The sequence below is a fragment of the Vipera ursinii genome (assembly GCF_947247035.1).
Source record: "Vipera ursinii genome assembly, chromosome: 2".
Classification (NCBI taxonomy): Eukaryota; Metazoa; Chordata; class Lepidosauria; order Squamata; family Viperidae; genus Vipera; species Vipera ursinii.
This window is the reverse complement of record NC_139513.1, coordinates 216,221,617-216,236,107: the sequence shown is the minus strand read 5'-3', so window position 1 is coordinate 216,236,107 and position 14,491 is coordinate 216,221,617. Positions and strand designations below refer to the sequence as shown.

Here is a 14,491-nt window from a genome sequence, read left to right as displayed (position 1 = left end):
ATCCAGTAACTTTCCCCTCGGTCTAATGCCTGTTGAAGCAGCAGAATGATAATAATGCATGCTGGAAACAAAATGCTATCTGTGCATAAAATGGCTGTTTAAACCTTTGATGTATCACCATCGTATCAGGCCAGTGATCTTGCTAACCAAGGACTAACAACAGCCGCTTCCATAGCAGCAGTTGGCAGCCCCTCGGATATATGTCATGGTTCCAAAAACCCAAGTGGATGGAGTAGGGATAGAAAAAGTGGTTAAGCTTACTCATGGCTAGGTACAACTTCAACAACCTTATAGGATGTTACCATGGGGGGGAGAAAATGAGAAGAGCGAATGCTACATATGTTGCTTTAAACTCAGGGAAAATAAATACTTTTCAAAAATAAATGTATAGTTGCTGAATTTCTTGGAAAGCATGGCTATATATTAAATCTGTCTTTTAAGCTAAACGTGTCCTGGGTCCACCTAGATTCCTAGACAGAGGGATCCTTGTAAACAAGCCTACAGCAACTGTGGGCTGGCAGGTTGCATCTAACTGTAATTTGAAGATGATACAGTCAGCTCAGAACAAACAGTGGATGGCTGTTCTTGAGCCAGACCAGCCATTCACCATTTTCACCTATGGGAAAATGTTGTTCTGCTGGATCATACAGGTGTTTGTAACTAAATGTCATTAGATTTTAAAAGGGGGAAAAAAGTAATCGTCTATATTTTTGCATTCCCTTAGCATGAGTAATAAATAAACTCTTGCTTCCTTCCTTCATAGTACAAACAACTGTCAGCCCTAATGTTAATGACTCTCAACAGCCACATTGGTGGGTCTTATTTGATAAAGGACATTAAAGAGAGTGGGCCCCAGGCACAGTGCCCAGCTGTTGGTAGATGTTGAGGGTTTGGATCTGGCTCTGTGATAAGTTCAAAGGCTTTCCCGAACAGATTATACAAAACCGTTCACGGTGCCAGTCGGCAGGCCCCTTTCCCCCCACCTTTTCTCTGCCCCACCTTTTCTTGCCTGTGAATAACTACATTCAACACCGAAGTCCTTGGCCAAATTTCATATATTTTGAGAAAGAGTTTTCTTTACTCAACTCAATAGTAGTAATTTGTATGTCACCATTTTATTAAAAGCCACGGTTTAAGCTCTGGAATCATCCTATCGGCAGCTTGGTTACTGTGCCTGGTCCTGTTCCCTTTCAGAAGAAGCAGTCCTGATGTTTCGTCTCAGTCATCTTTGTCTCGGGTTTATCTGTGATCCTCGCCGCTTGTCATTCATTGTATTTTGCAGATATACTTTGGTTTCTTATTTATAGAAGCGTTTACGTTTCATTTATTTTTTTTAAAGTTTGCAACTGAAGAGGTTTTCCCCCCCTTTTGGGGGGAGGGTTTTAGCAAAAAAAGTTCAAATCGGATCCTATGATCTAATGTTCAGAAGTGGGAGAAAAGGTGCTTAGCTAGAGTAGAGAAAATCTTTTCCCAGCAGTCAAGATTATCTTAGTACAGTTGCTGGCCTAGTGCCCAACATTGACCTCTGAAATGCAAGACAGGGTGCCTGGCATTTGCATCTCTGAGATTTCCCCCCTCCCACCTTATTTTTCCTGGTTTAATGAAATATAAAAACAAACGTTTGCTTCTCCACAGTTACACTGAGGTGTTTAGTTTCTGCCCTTGAGGAATCAGGAAAGTATGCTGACAAAAGTCACTGCCCTAGGCTGTGCCCAATTTTGCATCTAATTCAGGTATCCTGTCAGCCAGTTCTTGCATTTCCAAGAAGCACCCAGTATGCGGGTTAGTGATGGCAATTGGGCTGGGAATTTCCATTGCTAAACAACACAATCATAAAGTCTGACATCATGTGAGCATATCACTTAGCAATGGAAATTGCCTCCATTAAGCAAATCGGCCTGGGTGATTTCATTATAAGCGAGAATGGCATATGGTTACCATTGGTGACTTCCTGCTGGCTTCCCCATTGACTCTGCTTGTAGGAAGCTGAGAAAATCACAAATGGTGATCATATTGTAATTGTGAGCCAGGTGCTAAGAACCTGGATTCTGATCATGTGACCAAGGGAACATAGTAACCAATATTAGTATGAGATGACTGCCACTTTAACACTGTTGTAAGTTTGAATGGTCACTGAATGAGTGGTCGTTAAATGAGGATCTCCCATAAATGAATACTGAGCTGCAGTAAGTAGAAGTATGCTTAGGTTCAGGATTCAAGAATTGAGGTTGGTACCCCAGCCTATATGAGGCAGATGGATTCTGATCTGTAAGATGGGACCCTTTTGTTGTTAGTTGCGAAGTCATGTCCGACCCATCACGATCCCATGGACAATATTCTTCCAGGCCTTTCTGTCCTCTACCATCTTCTGGAGTCCATTTAAGCTCACACCTACTGCTTCAGTGACTCCATCCAGCCACCTCATTCTCTGTCGTCCCCTTCTTCTATTGCCCTCAATCTTTCCCAGCATTAGGCTCTTCTCCAGTGAGTCCTTCCTTCTCATTAGGTGGCCAAAGTATTTGAGTTTCAAAGATGGGACCTTATGTATACATAATGTCCATGCTGCCTTTTTGATATATATTAGTAATCTATTCCACAATATGCAAAAATGGAAACATATACAGACTGTAAATGTTTATATGCAGGTAGTCCTTGCCTCACAACCACCATTGAGCTCAAATTTTCTGTTGTTAAATGAGACATTTGTTAAGTGAATACATAACAGTAAGTAGGCAGAGTTTCAACTATTTTGAATGTAAGCCAAATTCTCTTCCCTTCATGCTGTCTTCTGTTCTCTTCTAGAGTTCTCGAACTGCTCGATCCGAAGAGGATCGAGATAGTCTCTGGGACGCCTGGGGCTCATGGAGTGAATGCTCCCGTACTTGTGGTGGAGGTGCTTCCTACTCCTTGAGGCGCTGCTTGAGTAGCAAGTAAGTAGTCCAACATTTTTTGAACCTGCATCCATCCTGTAAGATGCATCTTGTGGTAGAAAGGAACTAGCTTAAACTTAAAAGATGGTATTTTTTTTCAGCAACCATCCAGCAAGTTGGATGGCTTAACACACAATTATAAAAGGTAAAGGTAAAGGTTCCCCCGCACATGCGTGCTAGTCGTTTCCGACTCTAGGGGGCGGTGCTCAACTCCATTTCAAAGACGAAAAGCCAGCGCTTGTCCGAGGACGTCTCCGTGGTCATGTGGTCGGCATGACTAGACGTCAAAGGAGCATGGAACGCTGTTACCTTCCCACTGTAGTGGTCCCTATTTTTCTACTTGCATTTTTACATGCTTTCGAACTGCTAGGTTGGCAGAAGCTGGGACGGGTAACAGGCGCTCACTCTGTTATGCGGCACTCAGGATTCGACCCGCCAAACTGCCGACCTTCTGATTGACAAGCTCACCATCCTAACCCACTGAGCCACTGCGTCCCTTAACACACAATTATATAATGCATTAAAATGTGCAGTGCTATAAACATTTCTTACACAGCATTCGTAAACCATCTCCCATCCAAAATGATCATCTCCCCCACTTGTGCTAAATTTGAGAAAAACATCCAGTTTTTTGCACCCAGAATTATTTTTTCAGTTGGGAGAGGTCTAATATCAAGAGATTAGTAGTCCTTGACTTACAACCACAACTAGGTCCAGAATTTCCACTGTTCGATAAGGTGGTTGTTAAGCCAGTCAGACCTGATTCTACAGGCACAGTTTCTGGCCACAGTTGCTAAGCTAATCAAGTGAATTGTGGTCGTTAAGCAAATCCATTTCCCCTCCCGTCCAACTTTAGTTGTTGGAAACTAGTTGGGAAGGTCACAAATGGCGATCCTATGACCCCAGGACATTGCAGTAAATGCATACTGGTTATCAAGCGTCTAGATTTTGATCATGTAAGCATAGAGATGCTACAACAGTCATAAGTGCAAAAATCAGTCACTTTTTCGGTGGTAAACAAATGATTGTAAGCTGGAGAGTTCCTATATTGGAGTTGGGTATTTTCAGCCAGGTATCTATCCATTAATGTATGCAAATTCATGTTTTCAATGATCTACGGAGTTCCATTTTTACAAATGAGTTTCCTTCAGTTACAAAGCACAGCCAGGATCAAAACTAGGCAGTAATCAATAGCTGACGTGTGTTGGGTTGACATGATTATTAAATGTTTCCTCCATAAAATTTGGGCAGCGGTTAGTGGAGTTAATGGAGCAAAAGGAAAGAACCAGATTGAAACTTGTACAGACGGATCGTAGAGGTATCTGTGAATGCCCAGAGTCACCCTAGAGTTTAGTGATGTCTAAACCAAATTAAATAAATAAAATGACAGCTAGTGCTAATTAAAACTAGCATGTAACACATTCTTCCATACCTCTCCTAAATGTGTTCTATCCGTACTCCTCTCTTGTACAATATTCTCTTGCCGTAACGTATTGTTGCAGAGAAGAAAAAATCCTCACATTTGGCCAAGTAATCCTAACCACTGCCCTGCAGAGTGAAAACAATTTTTTTGAGCCAGAAACTTGTATTTACAGGAGGGGAGGGGGAAAAATCAGGAACGGGTAAAAAACAAAAAAAAGTTGTTGAAATGCAACATTACAAGCTAATTTTCCAATTCTTAAAAAAAATACATAAATAAAAAGAATGATTTTTTTTAAATGAGCAATGGACAACATTACTGTAGAAAAAGTGTTTCCAGATTCTGAAATGGACAGCTAAATAATCAAATCTGTACTGATGTGATGGTGCCTGTGGTAATAAGCTAACCATGTGCAAGGAGGCAAAAGGTCTATTTTTGTATGAGGCTGGCATGCTCATGCAGTCTAGTAAGAAAGAGTGAGAAGCCCCAGTCACTCTTGATTTCGGGGGGAAAAGTTACTTAATTTACAAGAAAGAGAACTTCAAAATCAATAAGAGTGCTTGATTTGCCTCCCGAAAAAAGAAGCACCACAGACAAACTCTGCATTTGTTGCAAAGAAAATAACATGGGCATGACTGTGTACTCTCCATTATTCAAGCTTAACTGGTGGCTTTACTGTTCCTCCATTCTCATAATCTTGCCAGCTTTATACAAACAAGACCTCAACTTACAACTGCAACTGGGACCAGAATTTTTACGGCTAAGCAAGGGGTTGGTTAAGCGAACTGTAATGTATTGGGCCTTTTACTTGAACTGTTTTCACATGTCTGTAAATGCTGCTTGCGATTGCTTAATTAAGGTGTCTGTGTAACGGTCGCTGGCTGCCCAGACATGCAGTCTCCAGGACGATCATTGGTTGACTCTGGGGTGGGAATAGGTTTCTTTAAACCTATTGGTCGCTGCCTAGTGGCCAGCCGTATAAGTAGCTGCGTAGAAGCCTCAGTTCTCAGTTCTGTTCCTGTTACTACAATAAAACAATGTTCCTGTTTGAACCCTCTCGTCTCGCCTCCTGCTTCGCAAGAATCCACTACACAACATGAACCACACCCAATTCTACCCCCTTTTTTTTGCCATGGTTGTTAAGTGAACAGTTGCAGTTGTTAAATGCAATCAGCGAATCCATCTTCCCCCATTGACTTTGCTTGTCAGGAGCCATCTAGGAAAGTTGCGAAGGATGATCCCATAATCTCGGGATGCTGCAGCTCTCATAACTACGTGACGGTTGTCAAGTAGCCCAGAGTTGGATCACGTGACTCGGGATGCTGTGACTGTCATAAATGTAAGGACCAGTCGTAAGTCCTTTTCTTTTCCAGTGCCGTTGTAACTTCAGTCACTAAACGAACTGACGTAAATCGAGGACTACCTGTACGACTCTTCAAACTCACGATGTCACGTGATGTCGCGCAACGTATCAGGACGGTTTTGCCATTGCCGGCAGTGGGGTGGGTGTGGCTTCTGGATGACGTGTCCGGCCCATGGGCTGGCAGTTTGACAGCCCTGTTCTATGGGAATGAAGAGAAAGGCAGAAAAAGTGGGAAGAATCCTTCAGACTTCGGCGTCTGCTTGTGTTTCAAAAGAAAGAAGGTTGCTAAGACTTAACAGATACCAAGCTGAAGACATTTTCCCCCATAGTTCCCATCTGTTCCTGCGGTCAGTCTTTGCCCAAACACACAAAAAGGCTACTTCCAATGGCTGCCGCCTTCTACAACCGCTTCACAAACCTCCTATGATTTTTCTGTGTCTGCACAAGGGCTGCTGGAAGGGAGGACGGCCTTTCGAGAAGCTGGGAGGTCTTCTCTCCAGAGCCTGAAATTCTCTCTGTACATATGGCTGGAAATAGTTGGCAGAGGTTTCAAAATGATTCCAATGTTGCATATATACAATAGAAAGTCAGAAAAATCCAACTGCCCAGACCGATTCTTTCGTTTATTAACCGAGCCTGCTTCAACGAGAAGGCAATGTACTTGCAGAATTCAGAACTAACGTGGAATGAAGAAAGGATCGAATTGCCTTAATGTCAATGGTTTTAATTGCCTTAATTTTAATGGTTTTAATTAAATGACTTTTAATTTTAACTTCTATTGTTAAAAAATAATGAGTTTATGAAGTGCTCAACAGAGAGCCTGTGACGTATCTGCCTAAGGAGGAGGTCAGTTGCCAAAACAGTCTCTCGGAGCAAATCCTGAACCACCAATCCTTTCCTGAGGTGGCCCGATTGATGGAATGGAGACCGAACCAAGCAAAAAAAAAATGTTCATTTCATCAGAATTCTTTGAAGCAGAGGCTGACCAGAAAAAAAAATGCCTGCAGAAGTAACATGTAATCAGGCTCCTATAACAGCTTCAAGGGACGTGGCTAAGCTTGTCGATCTGAAGGTTGGCAGTTTGGCAGGTCGAATCCTGAGTGCCGCGTAACAGAGTGAGCGCCTGTTACTTGTTCCAGCTTCTGCCAACCTAGCAGTTCGAAAGCATGTAAAAATGCAAGTAGAAAAATAGGGACCGCTACGGTGGGAAGGTAACAGCGTTCTGTACACCTTTGGCGTCTGGTCATGCCGGCCACATGACCATGGAGACGTCCTTGGACAAATGCTGGCTCTTCGGCTTTGAAACGGAGATGAGCACCGGCCCCTAGAGTTGGAAACGACTAGCAGGCATGTGCGGGGGAACCTTTACCTTTACCTTTTATGACAGCTTCAAGAGATGTTATGCCTGAGCCGATGACAGAGAGGAGACCCAATTCTGAAAATAAGGCCCCATGTTCTGGTAGGGCATTTTAGCCTAAAAACATGCTGGCAATTAGGATGGGCTGAACCAAGTTGAACAGGACATCACTTTGAGAGAAAGGGTAGCATTACCCCTATTCAAGCACAGCAGCATCTGGGATTAGTATATAAGAATAGCCTCCATGGAGTCCAGGCAGCCAGAAATGGAAACTGATTTGGCCTTACAGATAGACCTCGACTTACAACCGCGATTCAGCCAAAATTTCTATTGCTGATGGAGACGGTCATGAGTTCTGCCCCATTTTACGACCTTTCCTGCCACAGTTGTAGGAAGGTATGTAGGAAGCACATCACAGTAGTAATGGGGGACTTTAATTACCCTGACATCAACACTGGAAGTTTTTAAGAAGAGACTGGACGGCCATTTGTCTGAAATGGTATAGGGCAGGGGTAGGCAACCTTGGCTCTTTTATGACTCGTGGACTTCAACTCCCAGAATTCCTGAGCCAGCCATGCTGGCTCAGGAATTCTGGGAGTTGAAGTCCACGAGTCATAAAAGAGCCAAGTTTGCCTACCCCTGGTATAGGGTTTCAAGTCTGAGCAGGGGGTTGGACTAGATGACCTCCAAGGTCCCTTCCAACTTTATTATTATTATTATTATTATTATTATTATTATTATTGTTGTTGTTGTTGTTGTTGTTGTTATTGTTGTCATTAAACGAATCACCACTATCGTTACGCAAATCCACGGTCATCAGTGTTAACCCATTTTTCTGAAAGGGCATTTTTTTTTGCCAGAAATCAAAAACAAAAGTCACACTCCTTTGTCTACTGATTGTAAATGTGATCTGGTTGCCAAGCACCCAAATTGAGATCATGTGATCATGGGGTTGGTGCAAGGGGTGGCTAACAAATGGTCATGAACCCGTAGTGCTATTTGGATATAACTCAAGAGTTTTTTTGAAAAAAAAATAATGGCAGTAGCAGTAAAAGCCCCCGACCTTCGTTCATTTCGCCGGGACCTGAAAACCTGGCTCTTCGAGCTGTCTGGTCCAGACTGAGGGGTTTTTAATTTTTAATTGGATTTTAGATTTTAATTTTTAGGGCTTAAATTTAATTAATTGTTTTAATCTGATTTTAATTTTTGTATTTTATGTTTTAATTGCCTTGTAAACCGCCCTGAGTCCTACGGGAATAGGGCGGTATATAAACTCAATCAATCAATCAATCAATCAATAAATGCAATGTAGAGAGCGTTCGTAATGCTTTAGAGTCCCAACTGTGGTTATTACAAAATATAACTTGTATTACATATTAATAGATCGCGCTTTAAATGATTTCATAAATAGTTAGAAGACCTGTATAAAAGTATCTATGAGGTTTTTTGACACAATTTATAATTCGCTAGTTTTTTCCCTCTGGTATTTATGATCACACCAGAAAAAGAGCAAGCTAGGTAAAAAATGCATACATGGTAAGTAGAAATGTCTGAATAAATAAGATTACTCACTTGCATACTGAGCCAATTTTCTTTGAATTAAAAAACCCTAAAGTGAGCTTTTGCCAATTCATAGATTGAGAGAGGATTATAATGTGCTGATTCTGTTAGCCAGTACAAATATATTTTAAATAGTAAACTCTGACCTTGAATTAGCACAGCAATAAGTGTATAACTTTCCCCCCCTTATTTTCATACAATTATGAATGTAAAGGACTACTAAATGGTGATTGTGTGTGTGTGTGTTTGTGTGTTGCAGAATATGCAGTTGAAACTGAAAAGGAAAGAAATCCACCCAAACTTTAGGGATTTAGAAATAAGCTTAAATATATGATACGTAGCTTTAAAATTTAAAAACAGTACTATCTGTGCTTTGGGTTAGTGGTTGAGTTTCCTCACTGCAGCTTATTATTTTACAGACATGTGTCATATGACAGAGAATTATGTGTACCACACATAATTCTGTAACAAATGAAATAAAGAATAATGCTAGATTTGGGGTTGTACGTTTGATAAATGAAGAGTTGGCACACCAATTGAACACTATGGAACAGACCACGCCACAAACCAAAGATAAATATTTTTCCTCCATTGAGGAATGTTCACAGTGTATTATGCCTTTTCAATTTGTGTATGATGCCTTCCAGAGCATTAAGCACAAGGCGAATACAGTCTCATTGTTTCAGCTTTGAAGCTATGCAAAGCATATATGCCTTTCTTGTAAACATCAGTGCACGGCTAAGCAGCTGAATAAATGCAAGTAATTTATTTTCCAAATGTCAGCTGCCAGATCTTACGAATCCTATTCCTTGAGCTATTCAGGTCAAATACAACTGTTGTTTTGTTATCAACCAGTTCCACTGTCTCTTTGGAAAAATCTACTTTATGTGCTCCACCTGATCCCCAGAGAATTGGGTGCAAGAGTTTATCTCTCCTCTCTAGTTGTTGTGTCATCAGAACAGAACAGCAACCTCTTCTAGGGCAAAAATAGATGTCAGCCATGAGTCACTTATATCCCTGTTGCAAATTCAACCTACAAGAGTAATGATACTTGTGAATGATCTTATTTTATTTTATTTTTATTTTAATCCCATTTATATCCCGCCCTTCTCCGAAGACTCAGGGCGGCTTACAATTTAAGCACAAACCAATGTGCTTAGCAATAGCCTTCATTCTATGTATATGCCTGCTTATTAGGGCTTTCGCCGCCCCCCCCCAGCGGCATTATTACAAAGTCAGCTTATTGCTCCCAACAATCTGGGTCCTCATTTTACCTACCTCGGAAGGATGGAAGGCTGAGTCAACCTTGAGCCTGGTGGGATGTGAACCTGCACTAATTGCAGGCAGCTGGTGTTACTTAAGGAAGACAGAAAGATGGACCACAAACAAGAAAATGGTCAGATAACCAGCAGTTGAGTCCAGGGAAGGAATGGGGGGAATGGCGAACGTCTCAGAAGAGACTCTCTCTAATTTGTTGGACTATGGGTAGTCCTCAACTTACAACCAATTGCTTAACAGCCATTCAAAGTTACAACGCCCCTCCCCAAAGCGACTTACAACTTTCTTCCAAAGTTACATTTGCCCTTCCCCATGGTCACACGACCACATTTAAGCACTCAGCAACCCGGCCCACATTTACAACTGCATGCAGTGCCCTGCAATCACATCACCACAATTTACCACTTTCGTTCCAGAAACTGGTGCTTACTTCCAGTTTCCGGGAGGGGGGGGGGGAAGGCCCACAGCGAACAATAGGTTCCCCTAATGATGGCAGGGTTTGCTTAACAACTGCAACATAATGTAAAAAAAGTCATAAAATTGCATCCAGTCATGTGATTACCTACATTATGACCGTCATGATTTACAGTTGCAATGGGCAGGCTCAATTATAAGTCATAAGGACTACTAGTATAAAGGTGAAGGGGGAGGGGGGAGATGTAGTTTTAGACTTGCAAGGTTAATGCCAGCCTTGCAAGGCTGTGTAGACAAGAGGCATACCCAGTAGCATTAACTCGTACATTTACACTAACAGAATTTTCAGATTTGAAAATGCCTCTCTCCCATCAGCCTTATGTTACCTATTCTACTCAAAAACACATGAGAATATTCCTTGCTTGCTTCTAACCGGCTTGCCTTAGCAAAGACATCCATTAGAAATAGGGTGGAAGGTTAGCTATGTTAGTCCGACGACTGTTGCATTCAAAGGGATAGATCAGGGGTAGGCAACCTTGGCTCTTTTATGATTCGTGGACTTCAACTCCCAGAATTCCTGAGCCAGCATGGCTGGCTCAGGAATTCTGGGAGTTGAAGTCCACGAGTCATAAAAGAGCCAAGGTTGCCTACCCCTGGGATAGACTATATTATAAGCTACATTTAGAGTCATCTATATTTAAAACAGTGGTTGTGTGGCAATGCTACTAGGTCAGAGCTGCCAACATCCACTAGGTGGCAACAAGGGATGAAAAACCTGAACGCTTTGCACCCATTCTAAATGGATTTTTTACTCCCTGACGCATTAATATATGTTTATATAATTACTATATCTAAATATGCAAGGGAGCATGGCTGTTTGCTGTTCGGATAATGTCCGTTGAGACAGTGTGCTTTTTAAATTCTCAGCGTACTGCCCTTGACGTGAATGGTCAATAAGTGAAAACCCATACCTATATATTTTGACTCCAAATATTTTTCATTCGTCCTGTTCTTTACATCTTATAAGCAAGCTTAACCTCCCTTGTATTTATTTACCTGACACACACACACACACCCTTTCGTTTGGCCTAACGTTTTTAATATGTATTCCAAGAATTAGAGTTTAGCAATATTGGACTAGTGACCTTTCCTAGGATGATCTATGGAATCCAAAGTGGTTTTCATTCCAGACTTCAGCCCATTTTTTTTGTTTTACTTGGCACCCTGTGAGGCTGTTCGCTTTTGTCATCATCCTTCCCTGTCAAGTTTTATTCTCTTTGCAAGTTGTGGCTGATTATGATTAGTCATGATTTCATTTGTTCTGTATTTTCACGGTGCTCAAATTTAAGCTCCCTTGTCTTGAATGGGAAATAATTTTGCAAGTGAAAACCCCAAATCGTTATGTTATATATAATACATGATTTTTTATATATATATATATATATATATATATATATATATATATATATATATATATATATATATATATATATATATATATATATATATATATATATATTATATATATATATATATATATATATATATATATATATATACATATATATATATACATATATATATATATACATATATATATATATATATATATATATATATATATAACACTTGCTTCTTCAATTCCTTCTGCCCGTTGTGTAATGTGCTATGAAATTGAAGCATGCCTCTCTGTTTCATCAGGATAGGATAACTCATTATTTTGCTTTTGGTGGGAGCAATGGAAGCATGCCATAGTTAAAATTTTATTTTACAAGACATCTTTTGTTGATTATTTTTAGGCAAAAGATATTCCCTTTTCTATATTGAGTTTAAAAACAAACCTTATATCTAAAAATAGCTGTCATTACATAATGTGCATTGTCAGAATTTGAAGTTTTATCTAATAGTTTTACTAGCCATTTCATGGAAAAGAATCATTCTCTTATGTGCATATTTACTAATCATGCACTTAATGTACATTTTCAAAACATTCATTCTAAGGGAAATAGGACCTCAGATCTGTAGTACAGTTGTTTTTAAGGAGAAAAACCTAGTGTCATTGCACATCTATAATTGATATTAGTGTGCAAACATGATAGATAAGATAAGGCAAGGCAAGGCAGGGCAAGACGAGACGAGACGAGACAAGAATTATTGTCATTTTTTACTGTGAGCATACTGACACAGATTAAAATGAATTTCTGTTGCCTGCTCTCAAAAGAAAGTATATATCTCCCCGTACCCATATATAACACACATATACACATGCTACATGCATATATATACCTAGGCCCATACATATATATATATACATGTATATGTATTAATTACTGTCCATTTTGAATACATAGTGGAAAGAGGAAGCTTGAGAATTCACAAGGTTAATGCTATGTAGAACAAAACTGTGATTGAATCTAGATGTTCTGCTTCAGGTACCACGAAGCCCTCTCCCAGAAGGTAGCAAGGAAAACAGGTTGTGAAGAGGATGTGTAGCGTCCCAGACAATACTGCTGCTGACCCTGCTCAAGCCTCGCTTATATGCTATGTCCTGGATGGAAGGGAGTGAACTAACAATAATTTTTTTCTCCCATCCTCACCATTCTCTGCACCGCCTTCCTGTCCAAAGCAGTGATGCTTCTAAACCAGACAGTGATGCAATATGACAGGATGCTCTCAATCATCCCTCTATAGAAAGTGGTAAGGACAAGGGAAGGAAAATGTACTTTTCTTATGTGACACAGAAAATGCAGGCGTTGCTATGCCTGCTTCACCAGTGTCTCACTGCTGAGCGACCAAGCTAGCCTACTCGTTAGCTGTACACCCAGAAACTTCATGCTGCTTACCACCAATAGTTGCCCCCATTTGATTAATAAAATGCTTTGAGGGTTTTCCCTTGCTGCTGTTTTGTCCTCGTCCTCATACTCAAGCACTTTTATTATCACAGATTCAGTATAACTGTTGGCTTGTAAAAGGGTAGGCAAAATGGAATCCGTGGACATCTCTGATGGTGCTGGCCAATGTTTTTGCACCATCTGACTAAGAATTAAAAATAGAATGCTGACATATGGCAAAATGCGAGTCTGTCCAAAAAAGTTCCTGGTCTCCACATAAGATCCATGGGTATTCTTGGGAAATGAAGGGTGTCATCCTGCCCAGAAAAAAAAGTAAATCCCAGTTACTGTATAATAGCCATCTTGGGAAACTAGCAGGAATTGAGGGTAAAAGCCACGCCAGTTAATTAATAGGTGTTTTTGCTAACTGCACCTAAGAAGGCAGACATTTGTGAGCATTCTAACAGCATGCTTTCAAAACTTCAATGTACATAGGCTTAAAATGTTTGTTGAAGCCTTCTTCTTTCTAACCTGCACATCTTTGCACCGCATAGAATTTGTTCTTCAGAGCAGCATCAAAACAGTCAGTTATCATTTGTAATCATCCCTCATAGGGATGATTCTTTGGGATATAGATTCAAAGCTCCATCTGCTTCTATTTCGTTTTGCCTGCAGGATACACAAAGTTCTCCAAATCAAATGAATTATTCTAACGGTAACTTTGATTGTAGTATATTAAAATATATCAAAATTAAAAAGAAGGCCAAATCTCCAATATAAATTGTAACGCTACTGAAACTGATAATCTATATCACTTAACGTCAGTAATTTTGTCAGCATAATTCTGTAAGCCAGCAATGGATTTTTCGTGACCAGCCTTTGGGGGAAAAAATCTAGTTCTGGTACCAGTTCTTCACTTGAGGTCTAACTCCTCTTGAATAAAATGTCTTTACATTTTATTACTTCTATGTTTCTGTAAATTCTAAAAGAGCATTATGAGACTTTTGCGAGAATTCATAGTAATTATAGCTATACCTATGAATTTAATTTAGTTCCACTTGGACAAAATAGAGGAATTCATTAAAAGCTATGAATGTTTGGGGATAATCTTATGAATCCGCGGGGAGGCAGTCTTAAAATGTATTAATTAAAAAAATCAAATATTTCTGAAAGAGCAGATACTCCCTCCTGAAATTTAAATTTAGATAGAATTGTTGTAAGTAATTTACTTTGTGAAACATAATAAAATTCAAAGAAAATAAGTATTAAAATGCATTCCCCCCCCAATAGCACATTCAGCATAAAGGATTCTTGTGAAATATCCATCTAGAAGAGCAG

The 14,491-nt window shown here is 40.1% G+C and overlaps 1 protein-coding gene across 1 annotated transcript in view; it reads left to right on the top strand.

The window, feature by feature from the left end:
* ADAMTSL1 (ADAMTS like 1) overlaps positions 1–14,491 on the top strand; it is a gene marked incomplete at its 5' end in the record, with an annotated part of 243,354 nt that overhangs the window by 19,158 nt on the left and 209,705 nt on the right. Inside the window, one exon of the mRNA XM_083354613.1 lies at positions 2,803–2,930. Within this exon, the coding sequence (XP_083210739.1) occupies positions 2,803–2,930 (128 nt within the window). The remainder of the gene's footprint in view (positions 1–2,802; positions 2,931–14,491) is intronic.